Source organism: Opisthorchis viverrini, assembly GCF_000715545.1.
Source record: "Opisthorchis viverrini unplaced genomic scaffold opera_v5_68, whole genome shotgun sequence".
NCBI classification, from domain to species: domain Eukaryota; kingdom Metazoa; phylum Platyhelminthes; class Trematoda; order Opisthorchiida; family Opisthorchiidae; genus Opisthorchis; species Opisthorchis viverrini.
In genome coordinates, this window is record NW_008751724.1 from 453,958 (window position 1) to 468,463 (window position 14,506).

The 14,506-nt window shown below is 46.4% G+C and overlaps 1 protein-coding gene across 1 annotated transcript in view; it reads left to right on the forward strand.

The window, feature by feature from the left end:
* Nucleotides 1–577: 577 nt before the first annotated feature.
* Nucleotides 578–14,506, forward strand: part of T265_13454 (hypothetical protein) — a gene marked incomplete at both ends in the record, with an annotated part of 33,603 nt that continues 19,674 nt past the window's right edge. Inside the window, 3 exons of the mRNA XM_009168956.1 lie at nucleotides 578–650; nucleotides 710–1,297; nucleotides 9,613–9,942. Coding sequence (XP_009167220.1) covers nucleotides 578–650; nucleotides 710–1,297; nucleotides 9,613–9,942 — 991 coding nt within the window. The remainder of the gene's footprint in view (nucleotides 651–709; nucleotides 1,298–9,612; nucleotides 9,943–14,506) is intronic.

Genomic DNA, 14,506 nt, shown 5'->3' on the forward strand with positions numbered 1-14,506 from the left:
GACTTTGCTTTATCGATCATCCCATTCAGTTTGCAATTAGTTGTCAGTGTTGGCCGTAATTTATGTCCGAATTCAGTTGCTGTGGTCGATGTCAGATAATGTGACGTTGGTTGCATAGAAGTTTTGCGGACATTTGATAAACATGGCTCAGTCACCTCACACACTGGTCGTTATGTAATGAGCATGAAAATTTGGAAATTACCAGGTTGCGCCAGCTTCGCTGAATGTGTTGATCACACGGTACAGGTAGATTTCTTCAACATTTAGCGTGAAAAAATTGTTCAGCGGTAGCACCCTTCCGGTGCCTAACTGCCATGCCACCCGAAGGAAGCACGAGGGCTGGGACACTGTCAGGTTGCCAAGCCTAGACAGGGGAAGTCGAGAGGCAGAGGTCCTGTTCGAACCACGGACCTTCTGGTCAATAAATTCGCGCTCCAACCACTTGGGCCATATGGCCCACACAAAATGATTGTCTTTTGTACGTTGTTTTCCACTCTGTCTGCCAGTAATACATATCTGAAGTGTTTCCGGCTGTCGAAGTAGCGTTCAGTTTATGGAGATTGTCTCCTGGAGGAGAATGTGTTCGCTCCAAGTCAGTCTAGCAGTTGCTGTCGTCCAATTATTGGACAACACGCAGAGCTGTTGTTTCGGTAATTAGATAGTGGTTAGTTTATTTCTCTTGACTTCTCTTCGTCTTTTTTCAAATCAGCCTACTTTCCTGCAGGCCAGCAGCTCGTTACACCTATTGGGTCGCGACACCCAAGCGAGACGTTCCCTTCAGGTGCTGATATATATCCAACTTCACCATACGGCGCCAATTTGCCGATGGCCTTCGGAGGCAACCAACCTACACTACGTGTCACCAGCCCCACGGGTACTTCGCCAATGGCTCCCATCTATCCGGGTCTCTATTCACACTTGACACCACTGGCTTCTGCTGATGTAGGTTCTCCAGTATCAAAGCTGGCTGCCATGGGTGCGACCCCTTCTGCTGTCTCTCTCAACGAACTTTTCAACTCAATGCGTTTGACTGGCTCAAACTATCCAACTTCCGAACTGCCTCAAGCGACTGATTTAAGCCAGATGTTCTCCGCACTGTCACAGCACCCAGCAGGATTCGTCAACGTTAGTGGCTATCCGATATTTTCGTCACCCACAGGGCCACCTTCTGTGCTCACCAGTATCGCCGCATTCATGGATTCCTCACAACATCCCACCGTTCAGGCCACTCCCGGCGCTCCTCCGCAACTCAGTCTGGTGTCCATCGAACCGTCTCCTGGAGCCACCTTTTCTGCAGGTAAGTGTCTTTGCTGGTCACTTTTCGTTTACAATTCCCACGCTGTGTGTTAACGTATTTGACTAATGCTCATTTAAGGGGGGCTGTCCCGTGCTAAAGCACTAGTCATCTTCACTATTCAGTGGATTGCCGTGGTCTTACATCAATGTCGAGTCTCCTCGCTCATTTTTCTCATGTAACTGTGACGTCACTGCCGTCATATCAGTAACTAGACTCATGGGGATTTATGCTTAGCCGGACACCAGACAGTTCACGGCAGGAACGCTACTTCCTCGCCGAAATTCTCATGATTTTATTCCAATACTCGTATGTAGGTTCCGGAAATCTGGCAATTTGGCATTTGTCGTCTTAGTTCCTTCCCGTTGCAGCCGTATGACAAAAAGATGTTAGTGTCTACCGGGTGCTAAGCAAGTTAAATGTAGGTAACTGTAGTTAGCTTATCACTCCTGTGTGTATGAAGGGTTTAGGTGACAACTTTGAAGGGGCAATAACAATCCTCTGAAAGTTTGCCTTCTGTTTACACGGGGATCATCTTGCATAGCATAATCGACAGCATAACGTCAGTGTTAAACGCCGATGCTTCATCGCCGTACAACCATGGTTTATCGTTAGTTGTTAGTGCAATGGTTTTCACGTGGGCTGCGATACTGTCAGGGCGCCTACACGCAGATTTGAGGACGATTAGGTTCCTCAACCAGAGCCTTTGGCTCGAAAGCCTAACTGCAAGGCAGCGGTGTTTCGCGGGAGATGCAAATGCATTACCAGTTCCATGGAACCAGTGGCCACATGTTCCAATCCCCAACCTAGAGGACCAGAAGACTGTGTTTGTCGGATCTCTAACCACCGACTAACCTGGTATGAGAGACTGAGTGTCGCGGGGATACCCCCTAGTATGCTCAATGGGCCTATGAGGTGCGCAAACCGTCACACCACGGTAAAGTCCAGTCTCTTCGTGACGGGGAGCATCTCGAGTTGATCTTGAATTGTTCTTCTAAAGGACAACTCATTCACCCTGGGACCAGAAGCTTGCTTGTGTTTCTGCGTGGGTGGCCGTTACGCGCCTTTGCATCGCTTCTTTATACAAGTCCAACCATTACAGAGTTTGTGGCATAAGTACACGTGCTATGTCAGTTGTTTATGCGTAATAACTTGCCTTCATTCTCCAGGCTCACCGGTGACATACTCTTGCAGTTGGAGAACGAACACCTCTTAATGGTTGTGATTATCCGTGGAAACGTGTTCTCATATCGACTGATTTTAGGGGCTCACCGCCTATGGCGGTATACGAAAGGTCAAAAAGTACGTCGTGCCAGATGTAGAGGTTATCATCCTAGACTATTCGATTATCGTAACCGATCCTCCTTGCTGAATAAGCAATTCAGCACTGACATTGCATTGAATACTATCCTTTGCGATGTCTGAAATGGTCAGCTTATGCATGAACTCAGTTCACGCGGTCAGCACGAAGTTGCTTCTCCGTGATACACAAAGTTAATCGGTTTTGCATCTTTTACGTATACCCTAGGTAAGCAGATGGATAATTTCTATTGCAAAACTCATGGAACCCAAAACAAAGGATTCTACTCATCATCGGACCGTTCGCCCTTTTTCTTCTTTGAGAATTCATGGCAGCAGTTGACGAAAAGGTTGAGCGCAGGACCGAGTGTATACTAACGATTTCCACATGTCTGTTATAGTGCCAAGTAATCGGATGGAGGGTATTTGCTGTCATGTTGGTCCCAAGTCACATCTGCTTCGAAGCCACGGTGACTAGACACGTGGGATACTCAAACGCGTCCCATCGCCGAAAAGAATACTGCGGTTGTACAGTAATGGACTTATTTTGTCATTGATGAACTTGAAAATGGTTTTAAACATTGCAGTTTTGCGCGATATTAAGGATCTCATAAAGTGCATACCACGGATTTCAGTAGTAAGCAAATAAACGTAAAGGCAAACAATACCATATCCAAGGCCTGTTCTGTAGATTACCACGGTAGCACCAGCTGAACGAAAAGCTGTTTTTGGCTACGCAGATCTATCTTCCACTAGCAAACAACATTGGCCTGAGCGAATTTCAAGCCTGTTGTTTACGGTGCTGGCATCAAATGCAGTTGCCGGATCGATACGATTCTTGCTCTCATGCAGATAGCGAGCAGTTGACGAGGCCGGCAGCGGAGGCTGGATGATCCTGTGATTCTGGTTTTGTGTCCGGCACTGTGATTGGTTCAGTTGCTTTCAAGCTTTCATTGGTTCGTGCTCTCCCACCCTCAGTCGAGACTGCCGTTCCGTTCTGCATAGATAGATGGCTAAACCCCCACACAAGAATCGATAAACGATATTGAATTTGACGGGCGGGGGTAACGAAACTTTGAATTGTGGCACTGGATCGCGGTTAATCTTGTGGACACATATTGGACCAGCCGCGGTCTAAGTCCTCTGCATCAGACACCATTCCACGATCTTCCTGAGATCGTCCCCCCTGAACAGCAGCACTGCAGTTTGGATCTCTGCACAGGAAGCTGAACACCTCGGGATAACCGTTAGACTCAAGAGTAGGTGAAAGTTGATCGAGTTTCGTCTGAAGTGTGTAGTCAATGCGAACTTGCGGGGCTTGATGAGATAGCGTTCCGACCGCCAGTCTTACGTTGCACCGACACGAAGCTGGTGACGTGCATATATTAACAGATTCAATCGCGGACTACAGACTTTCGAACAGTTCCATCCGTCCTCTGTTGCCTTTGAATGTAGACGAACGATAGGCTTCTGCCCCGTTTTCCAAAGAGAGCTTGACACAATTATATAGCACCTTCAGCTTCCTCTTGTATATTCGTAATGGCTATACCTCCAAAGCATACAAATTTATCTCGGTATCACGTATGAGATGTATCGACAGGAAACAAAAGGCTCCTCGATATAATAGCCAGATTGACCCCGGGTAAACTGTGACCCGAAATGTTTGCAGCCTCACTCCGCGCAACCACGCACATTTCCTGTGCGCACTTTTCGGGTCTCAGTCTGTCCAAACAGTTGGTTGTCCGTACACACATACACAGCTGTCTGCGCACACACACAGCCGTCTGGCTAATGAGATCATATAGACGGCGCAAGTTTGGTAGGCAGCTCAGAGCATTACCCATTCGAATGGCAAAATGCAACTCGGATGGCGAGTCAAACAGTGGAACATAATTGCCAGCACTGGTCAGGTGTCTGTTTTTTTCACGGAAAACAGCCCATTGTAGGCGGTTTGTCTGCTACGAAGTTACCAGTAGCACACAGCGCATGATTCGGCAAACCAATAGGTGGACTACTCATTTTTCATATTGTGGTTGCACCCTGGATGACACGGGGGAACCTCAGCATGCATCATCCCTGAACATTGATTTGGGTTTTTCGACAATCTACGGCGCAAAAATAAACGATTGATGCCAAAAGAGACACAGAATCTAATGAGCCGTCTGTCCGTATTAGTTTCCGTCCACTACATATCTGCGGGGGGCGAGATGGCCTAAGTGGTTAGAGCGCGAATTTACTGACCAAAAGGTCCGCGGTTCGAATTCGACCTCTGCCTCTCGACTTCCCCTGTCTAGGCTTAGGCAACCTGGCAGTATCCCAGCCCTCGTAGCACCGGAAGGAGCTTGTAGGTAAATGAGGTTAAGTTGCCAGCAGGCTGACGCGGTTTTGTATTCTAAGAAAAAAATGTCCATACCAACCACGTTTCAAATCGACTGGATTCGTCTCATGCTAGTGTTGGTCATATTGGGGCCGTTATCAGATGCACGTGATTTAGTCCGACTGCCTTTATAAGCCGGAAATGACTTTGTCCATTATTATGACTTTCGTCCATTAGGACAACTACATTCATGTGCAAATCAATTTGGTTTTCACAGGATACTCAACTGAATCTCTGATGAGCCCAAAAAAGGGTGAAATCGGTCGTGGGCTGTCAAAGAGTTTTCAGCAAACTTTTCCCTTGACAATTAGTTGTAGGTGGTTGCGAAGCGTCGGGCAAACCAGTCGCTTCGCCCGAGCGTGAACACGTTCGCGTGCTTCCAACGTGTGTTGGTGGAGTTTTGGTAACACACTGACCTCGCATATCAGATGTTCAAGCCAGGATTCCAGCTCCAGGGTGGCCAATGATGTGCGCTGTTGACAAGCTCTAATAAGAGCGAAACTCGAGTCTAGTTATTTTCCCTTTTGTCTGGACTCATCAGAATAACTGCATTATGACTGCTCAAACGAGAGTGGTGAGTGTAGATCATGTTCATTGGATTATCAGCTGTGGTGAAAACAGCCGATGCATAATCAAACCTTGAAAAAGGAATGACGATTGTGCTGATAAGAGTAACTTAGGCTGGTCCCTGCGCGCACGGACGAGTGAGAGATATGGTTCTACACTGAAAACGAACGGTTCTTCAACATAGGTCGTCGCGAAGAAACTGTGGGTCGCTAGATCTTGGAGTGTGAACCTGGTTGCACGGAAGAATGACGCAATGCATATTCGGAAAAGTGAAGCTTGTTAAGATACAATGATGCCTGAAACACATGAGGATGAACAATAAAATCTAAATACAACTATCCACAGATGGTTCTTGTGTACCCACCTCAGAGACATCGAAATCTCCGGCGTTCTTCTGTAAGAAAATATGGTGCGTTTAAGACGTTACATTAGATATCTCAACCCACGGTATCTTACCCACAAGATCTAAGCCCCCTCGTGACATCTTCAATCAATTATTACGTGGCACAGCACAGTAAGTTACCACATAGAATGATTGATTTAGGCTGCATCTCTTACCTTTTATGCAGACGAAGCCAGCGTGACTTTTTGAACGACACTAAGCATAAGGTTTTTCTTCAGAGCGGGTTTTATTTAGAAGAAAGTTACATTCAACGCCTTCTGAAACTATCCGGTTCTCTCGTGAGGAAGACGGCTATACAATATAGATCTTTCACCGAACTTGGTCCGGACATCAACTTTTCAAGCGTTTAAAAAAATAAGCGTTTGTGTGGTCACTCGAAAATCAATAAATCCACTTTTTCTCTTCCAACTTCTCTCAGTTGAAGCAAGTCTGTGACAAATACATTAGTTTTTGTCAGGTATTTGGACATGGATTCGCTAATCACCTGGACAAGTGGCACTCCACAATTATGGATATTTCGTCTCTCCCAATAAGTAAAGCTTATCTACTTGTTTTTGCTGCAGCGGCATTATGTGTTAAATGAACTACCCAGATTCCTTGGTCTCAACAATACCATTTAATTAGAGAAAAGGTTAAGAGAAAATGTTGAATAATAGTCGCCTAGTGATAGAATCGGGGGCGGGATCGCATAGTGGCTAGAGTGAGAATTTGCTGACCGTAAGGTCCGTTGTTCGAACCCGACCTCTACCTGTTGACTTCCCCTGCTTAGGCTTGGGCAACCTGGCAGTACCCCAGACCACGTGCTTCCTTCTGGTGACATGGCAGCTAGGCACCGGAAGGGTGTTACAGCTGAACGATATATATATATATATATATATATATATATATATATATATACTACATATCTGCACACCTCGGGGCGCGAGCACAAGCTTATTCGTGACCAGGCAACAGCACGAGCCTGCTGCTTCGTGATATGTTTGTCACAAACAGGGAACACTATCAAAACACTTTGGATATAGTCATTGCACAGCAACGGTTTGGGTACGTCGTAGTAAGGCATCTCTCAAGCTTAGAGGTTTGAGTATAACGGACGAGCGCATATTTCTGAGGGGTGGTTGGTTTTGCCTGTTTCACTTGTCTACACATTCCCCAATCGTTGTTCTTATCATATCGAGTAGACCGTCTTTTGAGGGGATTTAAAACTGTCGACATCTTGCAGACAACACTTGTAGTCACTGCAAATAAATTTTTGGGCGCTGTGAGGCAGGATAAACAGATATAGGAAAACAATCATCTTCAGAATTTGCATGAACATGTTCCTTTTTCTCTAACGTCATAATCCAGTATGAAAGAAAGGAAATTCCAAAGTTGAGAAGTCTTGCGAAAAGTTGAGTGAGAGAATAGTCTTGTTTTGGCAACGGCGAAGGAAATCATATGCGCGTTCCTGTACTGCCAAACGGTTATGGCGTTGGAAGAGGAGAGACAAGTTTAACGGAGTATTCCGTAAATGGGACGGTAAAGTAGAGGGTTGGACTTACATGAATGCTTACGAAAGCAAAAAAAATGCCCGGGTTGTAATTCGTTTCAAATGTGCGTGGACTCTGAAAACGAGCCAGAGGCGGTCAGAGAATGACTTGTCAGCGAACTGTGAAATCCATTACTGGCAAACTCAGTTGCGCTGGTCATTGACGTCTTCCTGGATGGGGATCGCGAGACAGGCCATATGAATGATAAGAGACATTGTCAGGCATGGCCCAGTCTCTCAATGGCGCTCGTGCTCCTTTCCCAATTTCTCCCCTGACTGTTGTATTTACGCACCAATTTATCAGCTCCCGCCTCCACTGCGCAGCTACCTACGCCACCTCCCCAAATCATCGGTGAACGAAACTGTGACAGCTGCAACCACTATACGACAAGTACGCGGTTCTTACAGCTGACAATGATGATGATGATGATGGTGGATAGGTTCAGAGTCAATAAAGACCGGGAGGTTGGCTAAGGAACGCCAAATTGAGAGGGGATGATTTATGTACAGGATTTATGTGCAGGACTCAGTGTAGCTATCTAACAAGCATCTACCATGAATATCCGTGTGATCAGTGCTCAGTGTGCTGATGGGCAACCTGGCAGTATTCCAGCTCCCGTGCCTTCTTCCGTTGGCACGGCGGCTAAGCACCGAAAGGGTGCTGCAGCTGATGGGATGGGACTTCAGGATCTCGGCTGTTATTGTCTAGGCTTGGAGAGCCTGACAGTATCCCAGCCCTCGTGGGGTGGCAGCCGTGCACCGAGCGATTTTTTTCCATATTGAAATTTTGACACTCGGGTCGTCGTGCCGCACTACTTCGTAAGCCTTCGGGTCGTGAAGATGTGCCACATCAGTGCAGATGTACATAGGTGTGGTAAAGGTGCCTAAAAAGTGACGGTTAAACAATCGTTGTGTGAGTTGCATAGTGTCACTGTCTCATGTTGAAAGGAAACAAGTGAAGAAACGGAGCTTATGGTAGAGGAGAATTCGCTTCGTAGATTCAGCGTGACGAATCCAAAGGACGCGTCGTTGTAATGGAGTGATCAATGAGAATGGCGAACTGAATTTCAGTCAGGAAGTAAGATGTGTTGGCTTCAACCAGAGAGAGAGAGAGAGAGAGGGAGGCCTGGGACAGGCGAGAAAGAATAGACGTAAGTACAAGCTGTCTTTCAACCGGACGTAGCAGGACGAAAGTAGGTCAGGAAATGGGACGTACCAACTTAAACAAAGGTCGTAAAATTTCATAAATACGTGTTAAATGTCAGTGTGATTATTTATGACGTTGATTGGTCACAGGCGAGAAAGAATAGACGTAGGTACAAGCTGTCTTTCAACCGGACGTAGCAGGACGAAAGTAGGTCAGGAAATGGGACGTACCAACTTAAACAAAGGTCGTAAAATTTCATAAATACGTGTTAAATGTCAGTGTGATTATTTATGACGTTGATTGGTCGATGGATCTGACAATTTGTACTGTGTTAAGCGCACAACTAGACACGTGCCACATTGTCCTGACGACCTGTGAGCAGAGACAAACAAATCGGGCAGAATCGCGTCCCTCAATCATGTAGTCGACACTACACTTTAGGTCAGCGTCATTAATATCTTTTTAGCTCCTGGTAATCGACCAAAACGGTTGGTTCGCTTATTTTCAATCGCGATCGGAGTGCTTACCACCAGAACGACGCGTTATCATTTTTACCCTGCATCGGTTTTTGAACGTATCTCTAAAATCGTCGCATCACTCCCAGGGACTTCATCACATTTCTTTTTTTGTCTATTTTAATACTGCTGATAGATTCGTGTATGTATATACTCCGCCGTACGGGGTTTTGCGTTGCTTTGCGAAGAATGCACTCTAGTACGACCGTGTTTGCTCATATGTGCGTAGATCCACTGTGCAAAGGAGTATGATTTTTGGCCTAGGTGGGTTAATTGTTTGGTACATACCCTGTTCTCAAGTTTCGATGTAGAACGTGGGAGCCGTATTCACTCGCATTGTGTTAAAACTTTTTCGGTACACTTTCTGTCAGGGACTAAGGTTCGTCGATTGGAACCATCGCCATCTGTGATGTTCTCCTGTCCATCCTTATTACAACGCCAGTTTCAATATGTTTCTTGGTATCACCTATATTCCTCTTCAGGTAGTGCAGGAGATTTGCATTCGACAGTGACATCATATGCGCCTAGGCTGCTGCAGACAAGTGACTCAGCCACGCACATGAGCCATTTGTTTGGAGCTCAGTCCGTTCCAGTGATTGCCAGACGTCCTATGGATCCATCCGAAATCACGCCCACCACCACCACCACCTCCGACAAACGGCCTTCAGTTCGTGTCCCGGCTCCAAGGGGCACGTTCAAGCAACTGCCATCGTCCCACGCGCAGGCTATCTGTCTTTCATCACCTCCGTGTTCCCAATTTGAGTTCCCGTCGCCCACTTCGTCCTCTTCGGCCCCTGTCCCCACTACGAAAGGTTAGTCAGTTGTTGAACGATTTCTTCTTTTTGTCATCTTTTACCAGTTCAATGCTATCACTCGGTGATATCGATTGACCTGCTGACTCGAATACTTGGTAGTTTATTGGTGGATTCGTGACAGTGCAGCGGTTGTCCAAGCTGATTAGTGAATCCGCGTCCGCTGTCCCCCCCTGTGTTTGTCTGCTTTGTTCCACATCCCACAACGTGCATCACGAGACAACATCGTGACAATGAGTACGACTTAAGTGAATGGCATATCAACAACAGGTCAACTCCGGTTTCATGAACTTTTGAAGGACGCCATGTGATTTCACAATATGGTTTTCACGTCCATTTCGTTGCAATGACATACACGAGGGTAAAACACACACAGATCACGCGTGCGTCAGAACCCAGTCAGGCTCAACACACATCACACATTATCATTTGTAATCATTTCACGCCCAACCTTCCGTCACCTTGTCAACGTGGTGCACGTGCTAAGCCGTCCGACATAGTTACTTCGAAAGGTCTTATTCTAAAAGAGGTATGTTCTCCGCTATACTCGCTGTTTGAGTACGTCGACTGTATGCGTACTACTTACTGGTTTGTTGTAGTTCTTGGGCGCAAACGATAATTGTATGAGAATCATACGAGCAATCTAACCCCACTGTATTTTCTATTGTGCACACAAAGCATGTCCTACCGGCGCAATGTTTTTGATACCGTGATGAAATAGGAACCTGAGTTTTTTGTGATCATGAAGGTGACAATTGTGGCAGATCGGATTTTGTCGAAAATGACCCTAACTGACAACGGATCATGTTTCAAAAGTGAAGACTTTTGCAATAGCTCGTCATCCAACAGCTAGCCGAACACGTGCAGCAACGTCACATGAAGTAGTTTGAACCGGATCCCCAGCAAGCTATGTGCTGTATGCCTGGCGAAGCCGCCGTGCAGGTTAACTGAAAGCGGGCTTAATACAGTTTTAAATACAGCATCTTGGTCTCCAGTCTGTCTATGGCGTCCCTGGAAATCTGTGCGAAGTTGACCACCAATGTTTTTGAGTAGACAGCTGAAATCCGGAACATTCACTAAACCGTCTCATACTTTCAACTGCAGTGGAAGTTCTACCTTTCAATCTTTGACAGATCACGTAGGATTAGCCATCCTCATCATGCGCACTATTGACCTTTATTGAAGGATGATTTTTCCGAGACGATGAGTGTGATTAGTCTGGTCACTGATCATCAAGTCGCACCACAAATTCTTCACGCGGCACCGGATGACAAATCACCCTTACCCCTCATCTGTCGCTACTTCTTACCAATCAGGCTGACCAGAGAAACTACAGCTGCCTGCAAAATTTTCTCCACTTCACCTGTTCCTGAATGAGACACTTTATCCTTATTCGTTCACATCGTTCGCCGTAGCAGTGTTCAGGTTGTACATGTCTTCGGCCCATCGTGTGAATTGCATCCCAGAGAAATATATTCGTGAGGCGCGCAGCCACACGAGTTGAATTAGCCACAGCTACCTGCCATTCTGCTAGTCCTCCGTTTCGATTGATGCGCTACTCGCGTTATCATCGCCCCATACACCCTGTAATTGGTAGTATGTCGACCGGCTATAATCGTTCAACTGTAGCACCCTTTCGGTGCCTAGCTGCCGTGCCACCAGAAGGAAGCACGAGGGCTGGGATACTGCCAGGTTGCCCAAGCCTAGACAGGGGAAGTCGAGAGACAGAGGTTGACCGGCTAAAACGACCAAATTCATTACCAATTTGATGGCTATTTTAGTGGTCAGTGGGGTATCAGGAGGAAAGTCCCAAGTACCCCCGTTATAACCCGTGTAAAGAGAGAACCTAGTGAGAATAACGCGACCTTAAGTAAGGTAGATAGTTTTTCAAGAAAGTATGAAGAACGTAGTTGAATGAAGGAAATGGTCGGGGCGGGAAATTAGGCGAAACCCCATTCGTAAGATAAAATGCATTCTTGTGAGGTAACTCCAGTGTTTTATTGCGCATACCGATGGAAAAATCGTGACTCTAACCAGAAAAAAGCATGCATCGGCTTGCTCGTCTGCTGGTTGCCTGAAGGAATAGAACTGTTTCAGTGCCTCTCGCAAGATCAGCACATCTCTCAGGGTTAAACTCGGACCGGTCCCCATGGTTTGTGAGTAACCTGTACGGAGTAACGATGGACGACAGCTTAGATTTTGCCACGAACAGACTGAGTCCATCATGGGTCTTGTGGTGGTGTCATGTTGCTTTTGTGGTACTGGATTCGTAATGGTAATAGTCATCTACTTTCGTTCCTTCATGATAGACCTGCATTTCCGATCCTACCTGTGTGTTTTATTTTCTGCTTATTCGAAGGTTTCTCGGTCATTAACAATCGGACAATCTTAAACGAACTTCGTCCACCTAGCGGCAGCCACTTCTAGGTTTCCGATACTGTGAATTGGACACGTAAAGCAACATTATTTTTGGCAGGCAGTAACTCGTCATGAGTGACAGGTGTGGGTAACAGATGACTCAACCACCGTAGCCTGCAGTGCTGGATGCATTCCTTGAGTGAAGTACCTTCAGGCTAGGTAGAATGCATTGCTTACAAGATTGCAGATAACCCTTCGACAGTCCGCAGTCTCATTCTTCTGGAGACCCTTCAGGCAAGTGCAGACACCGAGTTTCCGTCGATTTTAAGTTCTGCTTGGTACCTAACGGCGCGCTCTACACGTTTACAAACTAATTTGGTTTTAATCGATCGACTGAATTTCCCGTTTATGATATTCTTCAACCAAATACGCTGCACAAAGGCTGCCTCATGTTTCAGTTAGTATGATATTCGAGATATCGCAGTACATCGTTTAGACGAATTCCATTATTCCAGCGGTAGTTCCGGGACATTAGTCATTGACACATGAAGATGTACCGTATCCTCCACCCGGAGTGGCAAGTCTCGCAGCCATACAACAATATGCCTCGCACTGTAGTCTGATGTACGCTTCCTTTGAGACCCAGCGATTTTCCCTTCTTATTCGATGCCACAAGTGGCGCGAATTGGCAAACTCGATTTTGGCCTTCGAGATTAGTATATTCATTTCGTCCGTCACACTTTAGTCGAAGTTAATGCAGCTCCCGAGGTATGTATAGTGTCCCACAATTTCCAATTCCCCTTGAGATTTCTTAGTTGTTGGGGGCGGGAACTTACTAACCGCAATGTTCGTGGTTCGGGCCATACAATGCGATTTCGACTACTCCTTTCTAGGTTTGGGCAACCTGATAGTATCTCATCCCTTGCGGGCCATACAGATTTCGACTGCTCCTTTCTAGGTTTAGGCAAGCTGATAGTATCTCATCCCTTGTGCACTCTTTGGTGCGACAGCCTGCGTGCGTGTGCTTGAAGATTCCTTTTTTCTCAATTTCACCTCGGGACTTGTAGAAGCATGTTCAAATGGTGCGTATCCCGCTGCACGACTTTGCACTTTGTGATTGTATGCGCACACGCCGAAGGGCTGCACAACGTTGGTCAACTTTTATAGTAATGCTTTTCGAAAAAACGAGAACGATGTCGTTCTCATGCTGTTCTCTGGCCCTGTCCAACGTGCTCTCGTAAGCATTGCAAGAACTGCAACGGCAGAATCTGCCGCTCTGTGATTGACACGCTCACTGCGAACACTTTGAGCACTACTATAGGCTGAGCCCAGTTGGTCATGACTATCTTCTCCACCCTCCACTCATGGACGACTTCATCTATATTTTAATCAAAGAGACGCGAGTTCGTTCGGACCAGTGGCTGGGTGTCGCTTGTGAAATGAATGGCACTCACGTTTTTCTGAAGCCGCTGTAAGCTCGAGTTTGACTTCCCAGGACCATATTTCACATTGGAAATTCGGTTGAGCAATGCAGTTGTTCAATTGAAGCATTACTGACGACGTTTAGTCCAATGGTTCAAGGGTTTTCCTTCTTTGTAGACGTGTAAATTGTCATTGTCTTCGACTATGGCATCCACCAAAGGCGTTTTTGGACCGGGTGACTGTATCCGTTGCAATGATTTTCGCACCTCCCGAGATTTTCTCGTTTTTTTGCCGTCTCCAACTTTATATACCTGGCAAACTTCTCCATCCGAGCAGATACTCCTTTTCGTCTGATGTCTGGTGGTCTGTCGAGTTGTATTGTACCGTCGACCAGGAGGTTTACTTACCCGAGCAATTTTGGAGTTTCCTTGGACGTCCAGTGCCCGAATGCTGGTTGCATTGTTCACCCAGAATCTCGCATCCAGTGTCTGTAAGTAACTTCGGTACGAGGTTTTAATAGGTTTGCTTTGAATTAGGGTCCGACAGCTCCTCTGTAGCCAGGTGAAGTGTGCTTTTCTTGCGTGTCCGCCGAAAAACGCAAATCAAGGTGGCAATGGACAAGCACGTTTTCTGAATCCACACAAATGTTCCAGAACGAGCGGCAGTCAGCACCATGACCACTGTGGCTCGTATATGAGAACACCGCTTGACCACATGTTTTTCGTCGTTTTGGAAGTTCGTGCCCCATAGAAGGACTCTTTCGGCAACACATAACTTCAGCAGG